The sequence below is a fragment of the Stegostoma tigrinum genome, chromosome 11, assembly GCF_030684315.1.
Source record: "Stegostoma tigrinum isolate sSteTig4 chromosome 11, sSteTig4.hap1, whole genome shotgun sequence".
NCBI lineage: Eukaryota > Metazoa > Chordata > Chondrichthyes > Orectolobiformes > Stegostomatidae > Stegostoma > Stegostoma tigrinum.
In genome coordinates, this window is record NC_081364.1 from 43,457,173 (window position 1) to 43,482,064 (window position 24,892).

General features: G+C 49.5%; 1 protein-coding gene and 3 non-coding genes across 5 annotated transcripts in view; 1 reads left to right on the forward strand and 3 right to left on the reverse strand.

The window, feature by feature from the left end:
• Positions 1-1,702: 1,702 nt before the first annotated feature.
• On the reverse strand, positions 1,703-1,843 carry LOC125460621 (U4 spliceosomal RNA). Its single transcript, XR_007249292.1, has one exon. It is a non-coding gene; the product is annotated as a U4 spliceosomal RNA (small nuclear RNA).
• A 3,656-nt stretch (positions 1,844-5,499) lies between these two features.
• On the reverse strand, positions 5,500-5,640 carry LOC132210299 (U4 spliceosomal RNA). Its single transcript, XR_009446523.1, has one exon. It is a non-coding gene; the product is annotated as a U4 spliceosomal RNA (small nuclear RNA).
• Positions 5,641-13,450: 7,810 nt separating this feature from the next.
• On the reverse strand, positions 13,451-13,591 carry LOC132210261 (U4 spliceosomal RNA). Its single transcript, XR_009446507.1, has one exon. It is a non-coding gene; the product is annotated as a U4 spliceosomal RNA (small nuclear RNA).
• Positions 13,592-16,756: 3,165 nt separating this feature from the next.
• Positions 16,757-24,892, forward strand: part of tmf1 (TATA element modulatory factor 1) — an 88,318-nt gene continuing 80,182 nt past the window's right edge. For both annotated transcript variants that reach the window (XM_048547953.2, XM_048547954.2), the window contains exon 1: positions 16,757-17,136. In XM_048547953.2, coding sequence (XP_048403910.1) covers positions 16,992-17,136 — 145 coding nt within the window. In that variant the 5' untranslated portion in view covers positions 16,757-16,991. The remainder of the gene's footprint in view (positions 17,137-24,892) is intronic.

Consider the following 24,892-nt stretch of genomic DNA (forward strand, 5'->3'; position numbering starts at 1 on the left):
TTGCAGGCTGGCATATTCCAAGGTCGACAACTACATCCTGAGGGACGCACTAAACATTGGGGCAGCTGCCATCAAGGTACACCATCTAAGGTCTTGCTGCCAAAGTATAGCAAGGGTCTGTTTAGTTGTCAGATCCCCTCTGTCTCAAAATGAAAGTATTTGGTTTCTTGCATGGGTGGAAAATGCCTTTGTTTTGCATCTGCAGCGAAGCTCCAAAGCATATCAAACTCCACTGTGTTGTTTCTTTTTTCAGTACAGAGGTGTTTTAGTACTCTTTGTACGTACTTATAGAAAATTTCATGAATAAAATGTGTTTTTGCAAAAACAAATTACAGGACCATCAACTATGTAAAAGACACTCTTTGGTCTGCCTGAAACTTGTTAGTCTTCCAGTGTAAACAGTTGTAGTCACCTTTTTTCCATACATGTTGCACATTGAGGTGCTTCAATACAATTGCAATATTTCTGATCTATGCAACATACATTCAGTATCAGACACACCAGCGTGATGGGATAGTGCTGTGTGCCTCACAAATAAGGTGTAAGCCAAGAAAATCAAAAATGTATTGAAGCACCTAGGTAAAGCCTGATGTTTGGAGAATTTTATATCAGTTACACACTCTGTAATTTGAAATGTTCCCCCCACCCCCCCACCCCAGGTATATACCTATTCTAGAATGTATTTGCTAAATATGAAGATTGCTATGATTGTATTTGTTGAATTTATTTGAAAATCCTTTAATATTTTCACATTGAAATGTTTCTGTAATATTTTCTGCTTGCAAGTTGTATGAATAAAGTATATATTTGAGAAGAAAAAATCCACTCTCTCAAATTTTCCAGCCCCTGAGTTTTAGACAGTGACCTTTCTCACCATTGTGCTTCTACAGTAGCTGTGAAGTCCTGGACTTCTTTCCAATGTACTAGGCTGCAGTACTCAATCAAGGACAGCTCTTTCCCTCTGAAGGCCTGCATTTGTTTGGGCGCTCCTTCCATTTCAAGGAAGTGCTGAGGGGAGTGAGCGTGCAATCCTCTGAAGGCAAAACGTCAGACGTCAGTTTTGATTTGGTACCTCAAAACGTGTAGTGGTTTTATATATAACTATTTCTCGAAAAGTATACCGAATTAATAAAACCAGTAAACAAAACATTTCAATTTGAATTTTCCTAACAAAAACAAAAAAAACACGTACTATTCTATCAGCATTCGCACATTTCATGTCCGGTATGCAGCCCAGACAAAATGTTTCAAATTACAGGAAGTGCAATAGATATGCAGTTCTCTGTTCAACATGTTGCAATTGGAATACCTCAATATAGTTTTAATTACTTGCTGTGATCCCTCAAGCCTTTTAATTACAAATCTGTGCGCTCAACAAAAATTCTACAGACCACTTCCTGCAAAATATGATTTTAAGCTGAAAGTCTTTAACAACACGGTGTATCAATTTTCGTAGATTGTCAAAACAATATTTTCATACTTTAAGTGACAGCGTTCCACATTTTTAGGACAGAGCTTTTCCACTGCCTGTGCCGAAATACAGCAAGGGAGAACTCTCCTTTCCAGCAGCCTTATTCCGGGGACAGTTCAGAAGGGAGTTACAAGAAATAAAAACAAAGGAAACTGTCAGAAACGACTTTTACTTATTTATTTACCCCGGCGAAAAAAAATTTCTGTAATCTGTCTTTAAAAACATGTTCAGTCTCCGCAGAGACTGTCAAAAATTGCCATTGCCGACTATATTTCAAGTCGTCAAAGCGGGGTATTGGGAAAAGTTTTCAATAAGCAATAATCGCGCCTCGGTTAAACCTCATCGGCTACGATACTGCCACTGCGCAAAGCTAACGTCTTTTGTCGGCGAGCTGACGCTTAGCAGATGCATACAGATTACAGTTGTGGTGGCTACCAAAGAAATGAAATAATATTCAAACAATTTAGCATTTAGAGGAAAGATATTAGTGTTGTCACCAGAAATTATATTTTGAGAATCCTGTAAGGATAACTTGAAAGAAATATGCTGTGTCAATGAAACATTGAAATCAGCGCACTGCACTATGGGATACGAATATGCTAATCAGTATCTGATGCACTGACTTTGATAAAGAGACGATTGATCAACAAGTATCAACAAGTATCTCATGATGTGCAGTGCCAGTATTGGACGCAATGCAGTTTTTATTTAACTCTTTGAGCATCTGTTTAACGTAAAATTACTTATTTCTATGCAACATTTTTATCGACTACAATCAATTAACAACAAACACAGAAATTGCTGGAAAAAATTAAACAGCTCCGGCTGCATCCGTGGAGAGAAAGCAGGGTTTACAATTTGGGTCTGGTGACCCTTCTTCAGAACTTCAGACTTTTCTCAGTTTTTATGAAAATTTTAAGAACAGACATACCTGGGCAATTTTCCATATTGATGGACAGATGACAGTGAATTAACTGCACTGGAACAGCTTGGCGAGAGGTGCAATTAGTTCTGGAGTACAAATCTTCAGTACTATTGACAGGACCCATAGCCTTTGCGGTATCCAAAGCCTTCAGCCATTGCTGGATATGGCATTGAGTGAATCAAATTGGCTAAAGGCTGGCATCAAATGCTGGGGAGTTCACAAAGTGGCCAAGTTGGATTATCCACTTTGCCACTTCAGGCCAAAACTACTGGCAAATGTTTCAGTATTGTTTTTTTATATACTGGGATCCCATCATTGACAATGGGTGAAATTTCCGGAGTCTCCTCAACATGGTTAACTATTCACAACTACACATGACTGGACATGGCAGCACCGGGAGCTTTGATCTGATCTGCTGTGAGACATGTTAGGTTTGTCTTTTGGATGCTGTTTATATTGCTTGTCATTCAACTAGTAATATTCTGTATTCCACCTTCCTGTTCATTCTCTGGGAGTAGAATGCACTACAAATGAGTCTGGATCTCTGCAAGCATCCATTACTTTGCCTCAGCGGTGACATCATTTGTCATTACGCCCCTGTGACTTTATATGTCTGGATAATGTATGAAGAGATTTCCATATGAGGCAGTCAGAACAGGGAAGGGAGTGTGGGGATGCAGGAAACTGGGAGGCCCTTGTTTTAGCTGACTACGTTCACAGGTCACAATTCCTCAGGGCTATTTATGGAAAGAGGAAATGGTTTGGATTTTGGCCAGCTCATTTGATTCAGGTGATGCAGAAACGGTGCTGCACCTTTAAAGCTGCAAGGGAAAATCGGTTCCTCTTGGGAGGGAGCATTACCTCAGGATATCCCAGTTTTCATTTCTGAAAATGGGATCATCACAAATGCTTCCCCACTCTCATCATCTGCTTTAAGACTCTCCTTGAAAGCCCTATCATCTGACAAAACTTGTGCTCAGCCGTCTTTATAATGCCTTTTGTGCTCAGAATGTTTAAACTTCTCAGTCACAAACTGCATCAATGGTAATTAATCCTTCCTCATTTTTCTTAACTTGTCTGCAACCTTTGACATGGTTGCCCATGCCCTCACATAGAACGTCTCCAAATTCAAGACTGTCCAAATCTTCAAAGCATTTAATTTAAATGTGATCTTAGTCGCGGATGTCCTGACCACGTGAAGAGAGGTAAATTCTCTGAGGATGCCTAGCATCACTGATTGAAACTTGTGGTTTTCTGTGGACCCAAGATATTGCAGCTGATTTCAATTTTTGTGAACCCTAAGCAGTTTTGGTGTTATCCCCAATCAAAATGAGAACTATCTACCCAGTACCAACCGATTCATTTTTTTAAAGATTACCAAGATCTTACATATTGTCTAAGTCTTATTTCTACAGATAAATCTCCAACCTGTTCAGCCTTTCTGTTAACTGTATGCATTTCATTTCAGGTATCAATCTTGAATGTCATTTTCACACCACTCCAGTGCTTCCAAGTCCTTTTTATAGAACTGAAAATGAAAAGAAGGGCATCAAACAAAGCCAAGGCAACATAATAATTTTCTTCTCCAATTTTGATTAGAACACCACACCTCACCTGTACCAGCTGACTCACAGATTTGGAACTAATGTACAGAACAGTCAGGAAAACATTCATCCAAGCTTTAATCCAGAACCCAAACTAGGCATGGAGTTTTTCGAATTCAGATGACACTAGCATGTATACTGGATGTGAGACATTTCACTCCCTTTCTCTCTCTTGTCATTGAAGATTTTTGTTCACTGAAGATGACAAACTTCCTAATGTTTGACTGTGTATATCAGATTCAAACAGGGGTTTCACTAATCTCCAACCTTTATAATCCCTTATGAGTTTGTCCACATTTTTCTATGATCAATCATTTCATATTCAACTGATCATGATGGAGCTGTTTAAAATATTAGTAGTAAACAGCTGGAGTACTGTGTGCAGTTCTGGTCACTGCACGACAGGAAAGATGACTGTCACAGACAGGGTGCAGAGCAGATGCAGCAGGATGTTGATTGATTGATTATTGTCACATGTACCGAGATATAGTGAAAATGTTGTTTTGTATGTAATACAGGGAAATTGTATCATACAAAATGCATCAGGTAGCAGGACAGAGTGCACAATAGAGTGCTACAGCTGCAGAGTAGGTGCAAAGATAAAGATAGAGAGAGAAGAGAATTAAAGGTCCATTCAAAAGTTTGGTGATTACAGGGAAGAAGCTGTTCTTGAACCTATTAGTACATGTACTCAAACTTTTATATCTTCAGCTCAATGGAGGAGTAAAACTTGGGTGGGGATGTAGTCTTTGATTATGTCCCAAGGAAATGGGAAGTATAGTGGGAGTCAAAGTTGCAAGTCAAAAGATTGTTAGAACTGAAAGCAGCAGGCAAAGGATAACAATGCTGCTGATGACAGTGGTGGTAGGGAGTGAACAAAATTCATGCATATGGCACCGAAGGCGGGAGAAAGAAAGACAGGCATTACCAAGGCTGATGATAAATGTTGAGTAGAATATTAAGAAGAGTTGTGGATGGCTAATAATGTATTGGTTGCATGGAAAAGGGTCTTCATGTTCTGGAACAGTAAAACTCAATGTTGACTTCTGACAGCTGTCTGGACAGAAGATGAGATAACAAGGTGGAGAGCTAGATGAACACAGCAGACCAAGTAACATCAGAGGAACAGGAAAGCTGACATTTTGGGTCTAAACCTTTCTTCATTTCCGCTGTGTTCATCCAGTACTGCACCTTATTATCTTAGATTCTCCAGCATCTGCAGTTCCTACTATGTCTGGACAAAAGATGAGGTGTACCCCTTGCTTGAGCTCGGCTAGAACACTGCAAAAGGCTTCAGACAGAAATCAAAACAAGCAGGTGAAGATAAGTGGTAAAACTGCTGACAACAGTGGGTAATGCAGAAATCCGCAAGGAATCAAATCCGGGCAACAAAAATCACTTGAGAGAACAGATAAAACAAGATCCCCACGCAGCGTCACACGGAAAGTTAAACCAACGGGAGAAGGAAGGAGTCAGTCTATTCTTCAAAATAACATCAGTCTCCGCAGAGACTATCAAAAATTGCCATTGACGACTATATTTCAAATCATCAAAGCGGGGTATTGGGAAAAGTTTTCAATAAGCAATAATCGCGCCTCGGTTAAACCTCATCGGCTACGATACTGCCACTGCGCAAAGCTAACTAGCAGCTGTTGCCGAATGATGGACTATAGGACCCACACCATTTACAGATGTGGTGAGTAACTTTAATCCCTTTCCATATGCTGTCGTATTATCAGCTACAAAAACATGTTAATAATCCTATATCTATTCGTTGAAACTGGCTCAGTAACTTCAAACACATTCCAGCTAATCAGGAAGTTGAAACAATATCAGAAATGTCAGTATGTTAATAAGGCATGTGCTGTCCCGCCTGAAATACAGCGATCCCCTGTTTGCAATGAGTGTTAGTCGGAGCATCGCTAACGATCGCTTAAAAACGTCTTGAAAAATTCTCCGCTAATGCTGCTTAAAAATGTATTTAAAAATTAAGACTTCCAATCCAGTCAGAATTCTATTGTACCTGGTGACTGTGACCCGATGACCGTGGTGAGCGGTAGTTTGCAGGTGACCGGGCTTAATGTGAACTTCTCGCTGTTAACTGCAGGACACCGACACAGTTGGTGGCGATCCTGAGGACTTGCCTCCTTTTGCTTGTACCTTATGATTTCGGATTTTTACATACCTGCGCTTTGATTTTTTTCTTTTTGTTTCAGTTTGCCATGAGTGGTTTATGGAGGTGTAGTTACTTTACGACTGTCACTGTCAATAAAGATTTGAAAAAATTTGAGGAGAAGAATGCAATCTGGACCATTTGCTGTTTCCAGGATTTCAGAGTGAGAGGCGGTGGTCATCTCCATTACCTTCTTTGCGTTTAATAACACTTCTTTTGTTTCTGGCAGCATTCTTAACAGCCACCATCTCCTTAGGAGCAGCTGCTTGAGTCCATTTGGGACATGAGTTGTCTCTTGTCTACATTCTGGGTTGTGGCTTGTTCCCTTTTGCCAGTCTTCTGCTTTTTGGATATCCTCAGAATTGATTCCTCTCCCCAGTTGTTCCCCTTCAGGTGCCTCTTTCACAGGTAACAAAACAGAAATTGCTGGAAGGGCACAGTGGATGCAGTAAATTGATTGCTACAAGTCCTTATATAAGATTAACTGTAGATTTTAAGGTATTCTGTTGATAGTGATACATTTGGGACGTGTGTGGGTCAGGAAAGAAAAAACCACAGTTGCGATTTCTTCCATTCCTCTCGATAGCAGAGGATTAGACTGCTCCATCTCTAGGCAGTTACGACAGATAACAGATCAGCTCTGCTGAAAGCAAACCAATGCCAACGTTCCAATCAAGTTCAATGTAATCTGGAAGGACAGTATCAGATTTTATGCTTTGGCATCTTACAGCTTTCAGGAATCAATACTGAGTTTGAAAGTTCAAACCATGGGATTTCTATTTGAATCTTCTAATTTGAGCACTTTCATTGCTTTCTATTTCCCTCCTAGTGTTGAATAAAATGTTTACAAAATTTACTTTTGTAACCATATGTCCATCCCACGGTGACTGCCTTTGCCTCTGAGTTTCCCTATGCATGTTCCAACTGAAATTCTATTCCTTTTGTTGAATTTCCCCAGGATTACAGGTATCCCTGAGGACACACTGCACCCTCGACAGAAGTTCCCACTGCACCCTGAAATGCACATTCAGTCCATACACTGCATATACAATCGTGACCTCCTTCTCCATCTCATGCTGTGTTAAATTTGTCCCAGTCCGCAGTTCCATTTCATTCTTCATCTCATTCAATGCCTTAATGAGAAATGTTTTCTTTCCATTTCAAGGATGCGGTGGGTAATGGTCAAAAGTTGTAACTGTGATTGAAAGTCTGCGTCCAACGGTGCGCCACAGAGTTTGGTCCGGGTCACTTGCTGTTTGTTGCTAGCATTAATGTAGGAGATTTAATCAGTAAGATGACAAATGACATTGATATTGGAATACACCTGTACCATACCAGAATTTCAAGACAGTCACTGGGCAGAGATGAGCTCAGTGGGCATTGATAAGGAAGTGCTGGGGAAACGGATATGTCTGAAAGTGGATAAATCCTGTGGACTGGATGGACTACACCCCAGGGTTCTGAAGAAGACAGCTGAGGAAATTGTGGAGGCATTGAATAGTGATCATTCAGGAATCTCTGAAGTCAGGGAGGCTCCCAGCAAACAGGAAAATGGATAATGAAGCACCTGTTTAAGAAGATGGGGGGCAAAAGATGGGAAATTATAGGACAGTTAAGCTGACCCTGGTCATTAGTAAAATTTTAGGCTGCGTTATTAAGGATGAGATTGCCTTGTACTTGGAAGTGCATGGTAAAATAGGACTGAGACAGCACGGCTTCATCACAGGGAGGTCATGTCTGACACAATTAGCATTCTTTCATGAGGTAATGAGTCATTAGACAAAGAAGGTCCAGAGAACGTGATCTATTTGGAATTCCAGAACGCTTTTTACAAGGCACTGAACAGGAAGCTGTCCATGATGTTAGGGACAAGGTGGTAACATGGATAGGGAACTGGGGATAAAGGGTTATAAATGAGTTAACAATGTGTACAGCTGCATGAACACAGCAGGCCAAGTAGCATCTTAGGAGCACAAAAGCTGACGTTTCGGGCCTAGACCTTTCATCAGAAATGGGAGAGGGGGAGACGGTTTGGAAATAAATAGGGAGAGAGAGGGAGGCGGATTGAAGATGGGTAGAGGAGAAGATAGGCGGAGAGGAGACAGACAGGTTAAAGAGGCGGGGATGGAGCCAATAGAGATGTGTAGGTGGGGAGGGGATAGGCCAGACCAGGGAGAATGGACAGGTCATGGGGGCAGGATGAGTTTAGTAGGAAGGAAATGGGTGCGGCTTGAAGTGGGAGGACAGGATAGGTGAGAGGAAGATAATAAAATGTGAGGCTGGATGAACACAGCAGGCCAAGCAGCATCTCAGGAGCACAAAAGCTGACGTTTCGGGCCTAGACCCTTCATCAGAGAGGGGGATGGGGGGAGGGAACTGGAATAAATAGGGAGAGAGGGGGAGGCGGACCGAAGATGGAGAGTAAAGAAGATAGGTGGAGAGAGTGTAGGTGGGGAGGTAGGGAGGGGATAGGTCAGTCCAGGGAAGACAGACAGGTCAAGGAGGTGGGATGAGGTTAGTAGGTAGCGGGGGGTGCGGCTTGGGGTGGGAGGAAGGGATGGGTGAGAGGAAGAACCGGTTAGGGAGGCAGAGACAGGTTGGACTGGTTTTGGGATGCAGTGGGTGGGGGGGGAAGAGCTGGGCTGGTTGTGTGGTGCAGTGGGGGGAGGGGATGAACTGGGCTGGTTTAGGGATGCAGTAGGGGAAGGGGAGATTTTGAAACTGGTGAAGTCCACATTGATACCATATGGCTGCAGGGTTCCCAGGCGGAATATGAGTTGCTGTTCCTGCAACCTTCGGGTGGCATCACTGTGGCAGTGCAGGAGGCCCATGATGGACATGTCATCAAGAGAATGGGAGGGGGAGTGGAAATGGTTTGCGACTGGGAGGTGCAGTTGTTTGTTGCGAACTGAGCGGAGGTGTTCTGCAAAGCGGTCCCCAAGCCTCCGCTTGGTTTCCCCAATGTAGAGGAAGCCGCACCGGGTACAGTGGATGCAGTATACCACATTGGCAGATGTGCAGGTGAACCTCTGCTTGATGTGGAATGTCATCTTGGGGCCTGGGATGGGGGTGAGGGAGGAGGTGTGGGGACAAGTGTAGCATTTTCTGCGGTTGCAGGGGAAGGTGCCGGGTGTGGTGGGGTTGGAGGGCAGTGTGGAGCGAACAAGGGAGTCACGGAGAGAGTGGTCTCTCCGGAAAGCAGACAGGGGAGGGGATGGAAAAATGTCTTGGGTGGTGGGGTCGGATTGTAAATGGCGGAAGTGTCGGAGGATAATGCGTTGTATCCGGAGGTTGGTAGGGTGGTGTGTGAGAACGAGGGGGATCCTCTTGGGGCGGTTGTGGCGGGGGCGGGGTGTGAGGGATGTGTCGCGGGAGACGTGGTCAAGGGCGTTCTTGATCACCGTGGGGGGAAAGTTGCGGTCCTTAAAGAACTTGGACATCTGGGATGTGCGGGAGTGGAATGTCTTATCGTGGGAGCAGATGCGGCGGAGGCGGAGGAATTGGGAATAGGGGATGGAATTTTTGCAGGAGGGTGGGTGGGAGGAGGTGTATTCTAGGTAGCTGTGGGAGTCGGTGGGCTTGAAATGGACATCAGTTACAAGCTGGTTGCCTGAGATGGAGACTGAGAGGTCCAGGAAGGTGAGGGATGTGCTGGAGATGGCCCAGGTGAACTGAAGGTTGGGGTGGAAGGTGTTGGTGAAGTGGATGAACTGTTCGAGCTCCTCTGGGGAGCAAGAGGCGGCGCCGATACAGTCATCAATGTACCGGAGGAAGAGGTGGGGTTTGGGGCCTGTGTTGGTGCGGAAGAGGGACTGTTCCACGTAACCTACAAAGAGGCAGGCATAGCTGGGGCCCATGCGGGTGCCCATGGCCACCCCCTTAGTCTGTAGGAAGTGGGAGGAGTCAAAAGAGAAGTTGTTGAGTGTGAGGACGAGTTCAGCTAGGCGGATGAGAGTGTCGGTGGAGGGGGACTGGTCGGGCCTGCGGGACAGGAAGAAGCGGAGGGCCTTGAGGCCATCTCCATGCGGAATGCAGGTGTACAGGGACTGGACGTCCATGGTGAATATGAGGTGTTGGGGGCCAGGGAATTGGAAGTCCTGGAGGAGGTGGAGGGCGTGGGTGGTGTCACGGACGTAGGTGGGGAGTTCCTGGACCAAAGGGGAGAAAATGGAGTCCAGATAGGTGGAGATGAGTTCGGTGGGGCAGGAGCAGGCTGAGACGATGGGTCGACCAGGGCAGGCAGGTTTGTGGATTTTGGGAAGGAGATAGAAACGGGCCGTGCGGGGTTGGGGAACAATGAGGTTGGAGGCTGTGGGTGGGAGGTCCCCTGAGGTGATGAGGTCGTGAATGGTGTTGGAGATGATGGTTTGGTGCTCGGGTGTGGGGTCATGATCGAGGAGGCGGTAGGAGGTGGTGTCGGAGAGTTGGCGTCTGGCCTCGGCGATGTAGAGGTCAGTGCGCCATACTACCACTGCGCCACCCTTGTCTGCGGGTTTGATGGTGAGGTTGGGGTTGGAGCGGAGGGCTGCCCGTTCTGCAGGGGAGAGGTTGGAGTGGGTGAGAGGGGTGGAGAGGTTGAGGCGGTTGATGTCTCGACGGCAGTTGGAGATGAAGAGGTCGAGGGAGGGTAGGAGGCCTGGGGGTGGTGTCCAGGAGGAGGACTTGTGTTGGAAGCGGGTGAAGGGGTCAGTGGAAGGAGGGTTGGGTTCCCGGTTGAAGAAGTAGGCATGGAGGCGAAGACGGCGGAAAAACTGCTCTACGTCCGACCGTGACTGGTATTCGTTGATGTGTGGTTGTAGGGGGACAAAGGTGAGCCCCTTGCTAAGGACTGACCGTTCGTCCTCAGTCAGTGGGAGATCTGGGGGGATGGTGAAGATGCGGCAGGGCTCAGTGTGGCTGTCTCCTCTGGGGTTGCAGGCTGTGGAGGTTGTGGGCGGAGCGATGAGGTCGTCGGCCGTGGGCGGGGTTCTGTTGGCCGTGGGCGGGGTTCCGTCGGCGTCAGCCATGGGCGGGGTTCCGTCGGCGTCGGCCGTGGGCGGGGTTCCGTTGGCGTCGACCGTGGGCGGGGTTCCGTCGGCGGTGGGAGGATCGGAGTGGGCGGCAGCAGCTGAGGTGAGGGTGGTGTGTGGGCTGTAGTACCTGGACGTGGAGGTGGTGACTGCAGCAGCAGTTCCGGAAGTTCTGTGGCCGGCGGAGGCGGATGTGACGTCATCGGTGGGGTCTCCGGCCGTGTCCTCATGGTCAATGGCGGCGGGTGCATGGTGGGGGAGGGGCAGGGACAGAGTCGGGATTTGGGAGGCGCAGGAATCCTCTTGTGGGTGGCAGGGGCCAGTGAGTTTGTTGTACTTACGATTTTTGGTGTCCAGTAAAGCTGAGTGGAACTGGGTGTTCAGTCTGTGGATCCTGCGGAGGATAAAAAACAGCAGAGGTCCTTTGCAGGTCTGGGAGAGGGAGGCTCTGAGCTGGGGCAGGCTGGATTGCAGTGCCTGGAGGTGCCGGCGCATGGCTGCGAGTGTCTGTTTCAGGACTCGCAGGGAGAACCGCTTCTGAAGGGTCTGAATGTTCTGGGTGTAGAGGTGGTCACGGTTGGGGCCAAATTGGGAAGGCTGAAATGTGGACTGTAGTCCCTTGGGGATGATCTGGTTCCGTAGGCAGGTGCTGAGGAAGGTGATGTGGCTGTGGTACCTGGTTTGCTTCAGGACATGGTCGAGCAGTTTCAAGGCCGAAGAGATTACAAGAGAGTTGCAATGGGAGAGAGATTCCCTGAGGTTGGTCCGGAGGGAGGAGGGTAACTTCTTCAGGTTAGGCATCCCTGGAAGAGGCTTCGCAGTGAGGTTAAAATAGTATCAGAGATAATGGGAACTGCAGATGCTGGAGATTCCAAGATAATAAAATGTGAGGGTGGATGAACACAGCAGGCCAAGCAGCATCTCAGGAGCACAAAAGCTGACATTTCGGGCCTAGACCCTTCATCAGAGAGGGGGATGGGGGGAGGGAACTGGAATAAATAGGGAGAGAGGGGGAGGCGGACCGAAGATGGAGAGTAAAGAAGATAGGTGGAGAGAGTGTAGGTGGGGAGGTAGGGAGGGGATAGGTCAGTCCAGGGAAGATGGACAGGTCAAGGAGGTGGGATGAGGTTAGTAGGTAGCGGGGGGTGCGGCTTGGGGTGGGAGGAAGGGATGGGTGAGAGGAAGAACCGGTTAGGGAGGCAGAGACAGGTTGGACTGGTTTTGGGATGCAGTGGGTGGGGGGGAAGAGCTGGGCTGGTTGTGTGGTGCAGTGGGGGGAGGGGATGAACTGGGCTGGTTTAGGGATGCAGTTGGGGGTGGGGTAGATTGTGAAGCTTGTGAAAGTCACATTGATACCATTGGGCTGCAGGGTTCCCAAGCGAAATATGAGTTGCTGTTCCTGCAACCTTCAGGTGGCATCGTTGTGGCACTGCAGGAGGCCCAGGATGGACATGTCACCTAAGGAATGGGAAGGGGAGTTGGAATGGTTCATGACTGGGAGGTGCAGTTGTTTATTGCAAGCTGAGCGTAGGTGTTCTGCAAAGCGGTCCCCAAGCCTCTGCTTGGTTCCCCAATGTAGAGGAGGCCACAACGGGTACAGCAGATGCAGTATACCACATTGGCAGATGCGCAGGTGAATCTCTGCTTGATGTGGAAATTCTTCTTGGGGCCTGGGAGGAGGTATGGGGGCAAGTGTAGCACTTCCTGCAGTTTCAGGGGAAAGTCTCAGGTGTGGTGGGGTTGGAGGGGAGTGTGGAGAGGACAAGGGAGTCACGAAGGGAGCTGTCTGTCCGCAAAGCAGACAAGGGTGGGGAGGGAAAAACGTTGGATTGGAGATGGCGGAAGTGTCAGAGGATGATGCATTGGATCCGGAGGTGTTGGTTGTGGGGAAAAGGGTCTCATGTTCTGGTGCTGAACAAACTCAATGCTGACTCCTGAAGGGTGTCACATATCTGGACAGAAAATCAGGTGTCCTTAGTTGAGTTTTGCTGAAACACTGCAGGAGATCAGTGACAGAAATCATAAGAAGCAGGTGAGGTGAAGTGGTAAAGCTGCCCTGAAACGCGGGTAAAACAGAAAGCCTCAAGACATTTAACAAACAAAAAATTACTCGAAATTAAAGAAACAAAAGAAAACTACCAACAATCGCACAACAGATAGACCAAGGAAACACCACGAAGTATACAACTAAAACATAAAGGCATACAGAGAAAAACAGAAAACCAACAAAACTGCAAAAGGACAGTCTATTCTTCAAAATAACATCAGTCTCCGCAAAGACTATCAAAAATTGCCATTGACGACTATATTTCAAATCATCAAAGCGGGGTATTGGGAAAAGTTTTCAATAAGCAATAATCGCGCCTCGGTTAAACCTCATCGGCTACGATACTGCCACTGCGCAAAGCTAACTAGCAGCTGTTGCCGAATGATGGACTATAGGACCCACACCATTTACAGATGTGGTGAGTAACTTTAATCCCTTTCCATATGCTGTCGTATTATCAGCTACAAAAACGTGTTAATAATCCTATATCTATTCGTTGAAACTGGCTCAGTAACTTCAAACACATTCCAGCTAATCAGGAAGTTGAAACAATATCAGAAATGTCAGTATGTTAATAAGGCATGTGCTGTCCCGCCTGAAATACAGCGATCCCCTGTTTGCAATGAGTGTTAGTCGGAGCATCGCTAACGATCGCTTAAAAACGTCTTGAAAAATTCTCCGCTAATGCTGCTTAAAAATGTATTTAAAAATTAAGACTTCCAATCCAGTCAGAATTCTATTGTACCTGGTGACTGTGACCCGATGACCGTGGTGAGCGGTAGTTTGCAGGTGACCGGGCTTAATGTGAACTTCTCGCTGTTAACTGCAGGACACCGACACAGTTGGTGGCGATCCTGAGGACTTGCCTCCTTTTGCTTGTACCTTATGATTTCGGATTTTTACATACCTGCGCTTTGATTTTTTTCTTTTTGTTTCAGTTTGCCATGAGTGGTTTATGGAGGTGTAGTTACTTTACGACTGTCACTGTCAATAAAGATTTGAAAAAATTTGAGGAGAAGAATGCAATCTGGACCATTTGCTGTTTCCAGGATTTCAGAGTGAGAGGCGGTGGTCATCTCCATTACCTTCTTTGCGTTTAATAACACTTCTTTTGTTTCTGGCAGCATTCTTAACAGCCACCATCTCCTTAGGAGCAGCTGCTTGAGTCCATTTGGGACATGAGTTGTCTCTTGTCTACATTCTGGGTTGTGGCTTGTTCCCTTTTGCCAGTCTTCTGCTTTTTGGATATCCTCAGAATTGATTCCTCTCCCCAGTTGTTCCCCTTCAGGTGCCTCTTTCACAGATAACAAAACAGAAATTGCTGGAAGGGCACAGTGGATGCAGTAAATTGATTGCTACAAGTCCTTATATGAGAAGATTAACTGTAGATTTTAAGGTATTCTGTTGATAGTGATACATGTGGGACATGTGTGGGTCAGGAAAGAAAAAACCACAGTTGTGATTTCTTCCTTTCCTCTCGATAGCAGAAGATTAGAGTGTTCTATCTCTAGGCAGTTACAACAGATAACAGATCGGCTCTGCTGAAAGCAAACCAATGTAATGTTCCAGTCAAGTTCAATGTAATCTGGAAGAACAGGATCTGCTTTAATGCTTTGGCATTTTACAGCTTTCAGGAATCAATACTGAGTTTGAAAGTTCAAACCATGGGATTTCTATTTGAATCTTCTAATTTGATCGCTTTCATTGCTTTCTATTTCCCTCCTAGTGTTGCATCTAATGGTTACCAAAATTTACTTTCGTAACAACATGCCCTTCCCTCAGTGACTGCCTTTGCCTCTGAGTTTCCCTATGCGTGTTCCAACTGAAATTCTACTCCTTTTGTTGAATTTCCCCAGGATTACAGGTATCCCTGAGGACACACTGCACCCTCGACAGAAGTTCCCACTGCACCCTGAAATGCACATTCAGTCCATACACTGCATATACAATCTTGACTTCCTTCACCATCTCATGCTGTCTTAAACTTGTCCCAGTCCATAGTTCCATTTCATTCTTCATCTCATTCAATGCCTTAATGAGAAATGTTTTCTTTCCATTTCAAGAAGGCAGTGGGTAATGGTCAAAAGTTGTATCTGTGATTGCAAGTCTGCATCCAATGGTGCGCCACAGAGTTTGGTCCGGGTCACTTGCTGTTTGTTGCTTGCATTAATGTAGGAGATTTAATCAGTAAGATGACAAATGACAGGAAAATTGATATTGGAATATACCTGTACCATACCAGAATTTCAAGACAGTCACGGGGCAGAGGTGAGCTCAGCAGGCATCAATAAGTAAGTGCTGGGGAAACGGAAATGTCTGAGGGTGGATAAATCGCATGGACTAGATGGACTACACCCCAGGGTTCTGAAGAAGACAGCTGAGGAAATTGTGGAGGCATTCGATACTGATCATTCAGGAATCTCTGAAGTCAGGAAGAGTCCCAGCAGAGGGCATAATGGATAATGAAGCACCTGTTTAAGAAGATTGGGGGTCAGAAGATGGGAAATTATAGGACAGTTAAGCTGATCTTGGTCATTGGTAAGATTTTAGATTGCATTATTAAGGACGTGATTTCATTGTATTTGGAAGTGCATGGTAAAATAGGGCTGAGTCAGCACAGCTTCATCAAAGGGACGTCATATCTGATAGATCTGTAAGAACTCTTGAAGGAGGTAAGAATAATTAGACAAAGAAGACCCAGAGGATGTGATCTACTTGGATTTCTAGAAGGCCTTTTACAAGGCACTGCACAGGAAGCTGCCCATGGTAGCAAGGACAAGGTACTGACACAGATATGGATTGTGGATAAATGGGTCTTTTTCAGGATGACAGCTGGAGACTAGTGAAGTTTTGCAAGGGTCAGTGTTGGGAGCACAACTGTTCATGTTATAAGTTAATGATTTGCATGAAGGAACTGAGCGCATCGTTACTATGTTTGTAGATGACACAAAGATAGTTGGAGGGGCAGGTGATTTTGTGGAAGTGGAACAACTATTTAACTGTAACTAAATTAAATACACTTTAATTATAATTAACATATCTTATGTATGGGCATGATAGTTTGTAAGAGTGAGGAATAGATTGCCCACACCAAGAAGCTGTGCAAGGGGCCTTTTGGGTAGTCCACTGCGGTGTAGCTACCAGATGTTTATGAATGAGCCAGGATCTTGGTGATTTAATACAAAGCAAAGAACTGTGGATGTTGAAGAATTGAAATAAATAAAAATTGCTGGAGAAATTATGACAGATAATAAATTCTGCCTTGGGCCTTGTGGCCGCAGGTTGATGATCACTTGTTGAGACTTTATGATATCAACTTTAAATTGCCAGGTATTGCTCATATGAATTTTACGAATCAATAAAAGCTTTAGTACGAAAACTGTTACCATCCTAATAAGAATGGTGCTTTTACCAGAAAGGGTAACCCAAGTGGAAGGTGACGGAGCAAAGAATGGACATGGCTTGGTACTGGCCACGAGTGTGTGTCAGGTCGGGCGCGGTGCAGGCCGGACGTGAGGGCAAGTCGGGCGCGGTGCAGGCTGGGAGTGAGGGCGGCGACGTGGAGGAACCGCCGGGAGACGGGAAACACCCGCGGAGCTGCCGGTTCCACCGGACCCAGCTCCACCACTGAGTGTGTCTGTAGCTGAGAATTGTGCTAACTCACGGGACCGGGTCGAGTGGCAGAGATTGTGATCCACAGAGCGGTGACGGACACCGGCCCGGTCTCGGAAAGGCCTCGGCCGCGGGAGGTCTTCCCCCGGGATGAGCTGGTTCAATGCGTCCCATCTTTCGAGCTTCGCGAAACAGGCGCTGTCCCAGGCTCAGAAATCGATCGACAGGGTCTTAGACATCCAAGAAGATGAGGGGAGCTCCTGGTCAGACAGCATAACGACGGGATACGAGGAAGGTACAGAGTCGACCAGAGAGAGGGAGAGAGAGTGAGAGCGTGACGGGGGTAGGGGGGGTGGTGGGGGGGGGGGAGAGAGAGAGAGAGAGAGAGTGAGTGAGCGAGTGACGGGGGAAGAGAGTGAGTGAGCGAGTGACGGGCGAAGAGAGTGAGTGAGCGAGTGACGGGCGAAGAGAGTGAGTGAGCGAGTGACGGGCGAAGAGAGAGAGTGAGCGAGTGACGGGGGAAGAGAGAGAGTGAGCGAGTGACGGGCGAAGAGAGAGAGTGAGCGAGTGACGGGCGAAGAGAGAGAGTGAGCGAGTGACGGGCGAAGAGAGAGAGTGAGCGAGTGACGGGCGAAGAGAGAGAGTGAGCGAGTGACGGGCGAAGAGAGAGAGTGAGCGAGTGACGGGCGAAGAGAGAGAGTGACGTGGGAAGAGAGAGAGTGAGCGAGTGACGGGGGAAGAGAGTGAGAGAGTGACGGGGGAAGAGAGTGAGAGAGAGAGAGAGTGACAAGGGAAGAGAGATAGTGAGCGAGTGACGGGGGAAGAGAGTGAGAGAGAGTGTGACGGGGAAGAGAGTGAGAGAGAGAGTGACGGGGAAGAGAGTGAGAGAGAGAGTGACGGGGAAGAGAGTGAGAGAGAGAGTGACGGGGGAAGAGAGTGAGAGAGAGAGTGACGGGGGAAGAGAGTGAGAGAGAGAGTGACGGGGGAAGAGAGTGAGAGAGAGAGTGACGGGGAAGAGAGTGAGAGAGAGATGGGGGAAGAGAGTGAGAGAGAGAGAGTGACAAGGGAAGAGAGATAGTGAGCGAGTGACGGGGGAAGAGAGTGAGAGAGAGAGTGACGGGGGAAGAGAGTGAGAGAGAGAGTGACGGGGAAGAGAGTGAGAGAGAGAGTGACGGGGGAAGAGAGTGAGAGAGAGAGTGACGGGGGAAGAGAGTGAGAGAGAGACGGGGGAAGAGAGAGAGAGAGAGAGTGACAAGGGAAGAGAAATAGTGAGCGAGTGACGGGGAAGAGAGTGAGAGAGAGTGAGTGACGGGGGAAGAGAGTGAGAGAGTGACGGGGGAAGAGAGTGAGAGAGTGACGGGGAAGAGAGTGAGAGAGTGACGGGGGAAGAGAGTGAGAGAGTGACGGGGGAAGAGAGTGAGAGAGAGAGAGTGACAAGGGAAGAGAGATAGTGAGCGAGTGACGGGGAAGAGAGATAGTGAGCGAGTGACGGGGGAAGAGAGTGAGAGAGAGAGTGACGGGGAAGAGAGTGAGAGAGAGAGTGACGGGGGAAGAGAGTGAGAGAGAGAGTGACGGGGGAAGAGAGTGAGAGAGAGAGTGACGGGGAAGAGAGTGAGAGAGAGAGTGACGGGGAAGAGAGTGAGAGAGAGATGGGGGAAGAGAGTGAGAGAGAGAGAGTGACGGGGAAGAGAGTGAGAGAGAGATGGGGGAAGAGAGTGAGAGAGAGAGAGTGACGGGGGAAGAGAGTGAGAGAGAGAGTGACGGGGGAAGAGAGTGAGAGAGAGATGGGGGAAGAGAGTGAGAGAGAGAGAGTGACAAGGGAAGAGAGATAGTGAGCGAGTGACGGGGGAAGAGAGAGAGTGAGCGAGTGACGGGGGAAGAGAGAGAGTGAGCGAGTGACGGGGGAAGAGAGAGAGTGACGTGGGAAGAGAGAGAGTGAGCGAGTGACGGGGGAAGAGAGTGAGAGAGTGACGGGGGAAGAGAGTGAGAGAGAGAGAGTGACAAGGGAAGAGAGATAGTGAGCGAGTGACGGGGGAAGAGAGTGAGAGAGAGTGTGACGGGGAAGAGAGTGAGAGAGAGAGTGACGGGGAAGAGAGTGAGAGAGAGAGTGACGGGGAAGAGAGTGAGAGAGAGAGTGACGGGGAAGAGAGTGAGAGAGAGAGTGACGGGGGAAGAGAGTGAGAGAGAGAGTGACGGGGGAAGAGAGTGAGAGAGAGAGTGACGGGGGAAGAGAGTGAGAGAGAGAGTGACGGGGAAGAGAGTGAGAGAGAGATGGGGGAAGAGAGTGAGAGAGAGAGAGTGACAAGGGAAGAGAGATAGTGAGCGAGTGACGGGGGAAGAGAGTGAGAGAGAGAGTGACGGGGGAAGAGAGTGAGAGAGAGAGTGACGGGGAAGAGAGTGAGAGAGAGAGTGACGGGGGAAGAGAGTGAGAGAGAGAGTGACGGGGAAGAGAGTGAGAGAGAGAGTGACGGGGGAAGAGAGTGAGAGAGAGAGTGACGGGGGAAGAGAGTGAGAGAGAGACGGGGGAAGAGAGAGAGAGAGAGAGTGACAAGGGAAGAGAAATAGTGAGCGAGTGACGGGGAAGAGAGTGAGAGAGAGTGAGTGACGGGGGAAGAGAGTGAGAGAGTGACGGGGGAAGAGAGTGAGAGAGTGACGGGGAAGAGAGTGAGAGAGTGACGGGGGAAGAGAGTGAGAGAGTGACGGGGGAAGAGAGTGAGAGAGTGACGGGGGAAGAGAGTGAGAGAGAGAGAGTGACAAGGGAAGAGAGATAGTGAGCGAGTGACGGGGAAGAGAGATAGTGAGCGAGTGACGGGGGAAGAGAGTGAGAGAGAGAGTGACGGGGAAGAGAGTGAGAGAGAGAGTGACGGGGGAAGAGAGTGAGAGAGAGAGTGACGGGGGAAGAGAGTGAGAGAGAGAGTGACGGGGAAGAGAGTGAGAGAGAGAGTGACGGGGAAGAGAGTGAGAGAGAGATGGGGGAAGAGAGTGAGAGAGAGAGAGTGACGGGGGAAGAGAGTGAGAGAGAGAGTGACGGGGGAAGAGAGTGAGAGAGAGATGGGGGAAGAGAGTGAGAGAGAGAGAGTGACAAGGGAAGAGAGATAGTGAGCGAGTGACGGGGGAAGAGAGAGAGTGAGCGAGTGACGGGGGAAGAGAGAGAGTGAGCGAGTGACGGGGGAAGAGAGAGAGTGACGTGGGAAGAGAGAGAGTGAGCGAGTGACGGGGGAAGAGAGTGAGAGAGTGACGGGGGAAGAGAGTGAGAGAGAGAGAGTGACAAGGGAAGAGAGATAGTGAGCGAGTGACGGGGGAAGAGAGTGAGAGAGAGTGTGACGGGGAAGAGAGTGAGAGAGAGAGTGACGGGGAAGAGAGTGAGAGAGAGAGTGACGGGGAAGAGAGTGAGAGAGAGAGTGACGGGGGAAGAGAGTGAGAGAGAGAGTGACGGGGGAAGAGAGTGAGAGAGAGAGTGACGGGGGAAGAGAGTGAGAGAGAGAGTGACGGGGAAGAGAGTGAGAGAGAGATGGGGGAAGAGAGTGAGAGAGAGAGAGTGACAAGGGAAGAGAGATAGTGAGCGAGTGACGGGGGAAGAGAGTGAGAGAGAGAGTGACGGGGGAAGAGAGTGAGAGAGAGAGTGACGGGGAAGAGAGTGAGAGAGAGAGTGACGGGGGAAGAGAGTGAGAGAGAGAGTGACGGGGGAAGAGAGTGAGAGAGAGACGGGGGAAGAGAGAGAGAGAGAGAGTGACAAGGGAAGAGAAATAGTGAGCGAGTGACGGGGAAGAGAGTGAGAGAGAGTGAGTGACGGGGGAAGAGAGTGAGAGAGTGACGGGGGAAGAGAGTGAGAGAGTGACGGGGAAGAGAGTGAGAGAGTGACGGGGGAAGAGAGTGAGAGAGTGACGGGGGAAGAGAGTGAGAGAGTGACGGGGGAAGAGAGTGAGAGAGAGAGAGTGACAAGGGAAGAGAGATAGTGAGCGAGTGACGGGGAAGAGAGATAGTGAGCGAGTGACGGGGGAAGAGAGTGAGAGAGAGAGTGACGGGGGAAGAGAGTGAGAGAGAGAGTGACGGGGGAAGAGAGTGAGAGAGAGAGTGACGGGGGAAGAGAGTGAGAGAGAGAGTGACGGGGAAGAGAGTGAGAGAGAGAGTGACGGGGAAGAGAGTGAGAGAGAGATGGGGGAAGAGAGTGAGAGAGAGAGAGTGACGGGGGAAGAGAGTGAGAGAGAGAGTGACGGGGGAAGAGAGTGAGAGAGAGATGGGGGAAGAGAGTGAGAGAGAGAGAGTGACAAGGGAAGAGAGATAGTGAGCGAGTGACGGGGGAAGAGAGAGAGTGAGCGAGTGACGGGGGAAGAGAGAGAGTGAGCGAGTGACGGGGGAAGAGAGAGAGTGAACGAGTGACGGGGGAAGAGAGAGAGTGAGCGAGTGACGGGGGAAGAGAGAGAGTGAGCGAGTGACGGGGAAGAGAGAGAGTGAGCGAGTGACGGGGGAAGAGAGAGAGTGAGCGAGTGACGGGGGAAGAGAGTGAGTGAGTGACGGGGGAAGAGAGTGAGCGAGTGACGGGGGAAGAGAGTGAGCGAGTGACGGGGGAAGAGAGTGAGAGAGAGAGAGTGACAAGGGAAGAGAGATAGTGAGAGAGTGACGGGGGAAGAGAGTGAGAGAGAGCGAGTGACGGGGGAAGAGAGTGAGAGAGAGCGAGTGACGGGGGAAGAGAGTGAGAGAGAGAGAGTGACGGGGGAAGAGAGTGAGAGAGAGAGTGACGGGGGAAGAGAGTGAGAGAGAGACGGGGAAGAGAGAGAGAGAGAGTGACAAGGGAAGAGAAATAGTGAGCGAGTGACGGGGAAGAGAGTGAGAGTGAGAGAGTGACGGGGGAAGAGAGTGAGAGAGTGACGGGGGAAGAGAGTGAGAGAGTGACGGGGGAAGAGAGTGAGAGAGTGACGGGGGAAGAGAGTGAGAGAGTGACGGGGGAAGAGAGTGAGAGAGTGACGGGGGAAGAGAGTGAGAGAGAGAGAGTGACAAGGGAAGAGAGATAGTGAGCGAGTGACGGGGGAAGAGAGTGAGAGAGAGAGTGACGGGGGAAGAGAGTGAGAGAGAGAGTGACGGGGGAAGAGAGTGAGAGAGAGAGTGACGGGGAAGAGAGTGAGAGAGAGATGGGGGAAGAGAGTGAGAGAGAGAGAGTGACGGGGGAAGAGAGTGAGAGAGAGAGTGACGGGGGAAGAGAGTGAGAGAGAGATGGGGGAAGAGAGTGAGAGAGAGAGAGTGACAAGGGAAGAGAGATAGTGAGCGAGTGACGGGGGAAGAGAGAGAGTGAGCGAGTGACGGGGGAAGAGAGAGAGTGAGCGAGTGACGGGGGAAGAGAGAGAGTGAACGAGTGACGGGGGAAGAGAGAGAGTGAGCGAGTGACGGGGGAAGAGAGAGAGTGAGCGAGTGACGGGGGAAGAGAGAGAGTGAGCGAGTGACGGGGGAAGAGAGAGAGTGAGCGAGTGACGGGGGAAGAGAGTGAGCGAGTGACGGGGGAAGAGAGTGAGCGAGTGACGGGGGAAGAGAGTGAGCGAGTGACGGGGGAAGAGAGTGAGAGAGAGAGAGTGACAAGGGAAGAGAGATAGTGAGAGAGTGACGGGGGAAGAGAGTGAGAGAGAGTGAGTGACGGGGGAAGAGAGTGAGAGAGAGAGTGACGGGGGAAGAGAGTGAGAGAGAGACGGGGGAAGAGAGAGAGAGAGAGAGTGACAAGGGAAGAGAAATAGTGAGCGAGTGACGGGGAAGAGAGTGAGAGTGAGAGAGTGACGGGGGAAGAGAGTGAGAGAGTGACGGGGGAAGAGAGTGAGAGAGTGACGGGGGAAGAGAGTGAGAGAGTGACGGGGGAAGAGAGTGAGAGAGTGACGGGGGAAGAGAGTGAGAGAGTGACGGGGGAAGAGAGTGAGAGAGAGAGTGACGGGGGAAGAGAGTGAGAGAGAGAGTGACGGGGAAGAGAGTGAGAGAGAGATGGGGGAAGAGAGTGAGAGAGAGAGAGTGACGGGGGAAGAGAGTGAGAGAGAGAGTGACGGGGGAAGAGAATGAGAGAGAGATGGGGGAAGAGAGTGAGAGAGAGATAGTGAGCGAGTGACGGGGGAAGAGAGAGAGTGAACGAGTGACGGGGGAAGAGAGAGAGTGAGCGAGTGACGGGGGAAGAGAGAGAGTGAGTGACGGGGGAAGAGAGAGAGTGAGTGACGGGGGAAGAGAGTGAGAGAGAGTGAGTGACGGGGGAAGAGAGTGAGAGAGAGTGAGTGACGGGGGAAGAGAGTGAGAGAGAGTGAGTGACGGGGGAAGAGAGTGAGAGAGAGTGAGTGACGGGGGAAGAGAGTGAGAGAGAGTGAGTGACGGGGGAAGAGAGTGAGAGAGAGTGAGTGACGGGGGAAGAGAGTGAGAGAGAGTGAGTGACGGGGGAAGAGAGTGAGAGAGAGTGAGTGACGGGGGAAGAGAGTGAGAGAGAGTGAGTGACGGGGGAAGAGAGTGAGAGTGAGTGAGTGACGGGGGAAGAGAGTGAGAGAGAGTGAGTGACGGGGGAAGAGAGTGAGAGAGAGTGAGTGACGGGGGAAGAGAGTGAGAGAGAGTGAGTGACGGGGGAAGAGAGTGAGAGAGAGTGAGTGACGGGGGAAGAGAGTGAGAGAGAGTGAGTGACGGGGGAAGAGAGTGAGAGAGAGTGAGTGACGGGGGAAGAGAGTGAGAGAGAGTGAGTGACGGGGGAAGAGAGTGAGAGAGAGTGAGTGACGGGGGAAGAGAGTGAGAGAGAGTGAGTGACGGGGGAAGAGAGTGAGAGAGAGTGAGTGACGGGGGAAGAGAGTGAGAGAGAGTGAGTGACGGGGGAAGAGAGTGAGAGAGAGTGAGTGACGGGGGAAGAGAGTGAGAGAGAGTGAGTGACGGGGGAAGAGAGTGAGAGAGAGTGAGTGACGGGGGGAGAGAGTGAGAGAGAGTGAGTGACGGGGGGAGAGAGTGAGAGAGAGTGAGTGACGGGGGGAGAGAGTGAGAGAGAGTGAGTGACGGGGGGAGAGAGTGAGAGAGAGTGAGTGACGGGGGGAGAGAGTGAGAGAGAGTGAGTGACGGGGGGAGAGAGTGAGAGAGAGTGAGTGACGGGGGGAGAGAGTGAGAGAGAGTGAGTGACGGGGGGAGAGAGTGAGAGAGAGTGAGTGACGGGGGGAGAGAGTGAGAGAGAGTGAGTGACGGGGGGAGAGAGTGAGAGAGAGTGAGTGACGGGGGGAGAGAGTGAGAGAGAGTGAGTGACGGGGGGAGAGAGTGAGAGAGAGTGAGTGACGGGGGGAGAGAGTGAGAGAGAGTGAGTGACGGGGGGAGAGAGTGAGAGAGAGTGAGTGACGGGGGGAGAGAGTGAGAGAGAGTGAGTGACGGGGGGAGAGAGTGAGAGAGAGTGAGTGACGGGGGGAGAGAGTGAGAGAGAGTGAGTGACGGGGGGAGAGAGTGAGAGAGAGTGAGTGACGGGGGGAGAGAGTGAGAGAGAGTGAGTGACGGGGGGAGAGAGTGAGAGAGAGTGAGTGACGGGGGGAGAGAGTGAGAGAGAGTGAGTGACGGGGGGAGAGAGTGAGAGAGAGTGAGTGACGGGGGGAGAGAGTGAGAGAGAGTGAGTGACGGGGGGAGAGAGTGAGAGAGAGTGAGTGACGGGGGGAGAGAGTGAGAGAGAGTGAGTGACGGGGGGAGAGAGTGAGAGAGAGTGAGTGACGGGGGGAGAGAGTGAGAGAGAGTGAGTGACGGGGGGAGAGAGTGAGAGAGAGTGAGTGACGGGGGGAGAGAGTGAGAGAGAGTGAGTGACGGGGGGAGAGAGTGAGAGAGAGTGAGTGACGGGGGGAGAGAGTGAGAGAGAGTGAGTGACGGGGGGAGAGAGTGAGAGAGAGTGAGTGACGGGGGGAGAGAGTGAGAGAGAGTGAGTGACGGGGGGAGAGAGTGAGAGAGAGTGAGTGACGGGGGGAGAGAGTGAGAGAGAGTGAGTGACGGGGGGAGAGAGTGAGAGAGAGTGAGTGACGGGGGGAGAGAGTGAGAGAGAGTGAGTGACGGGGGGAGAGAGTGAGAGAGAGTGAGTGACGGGG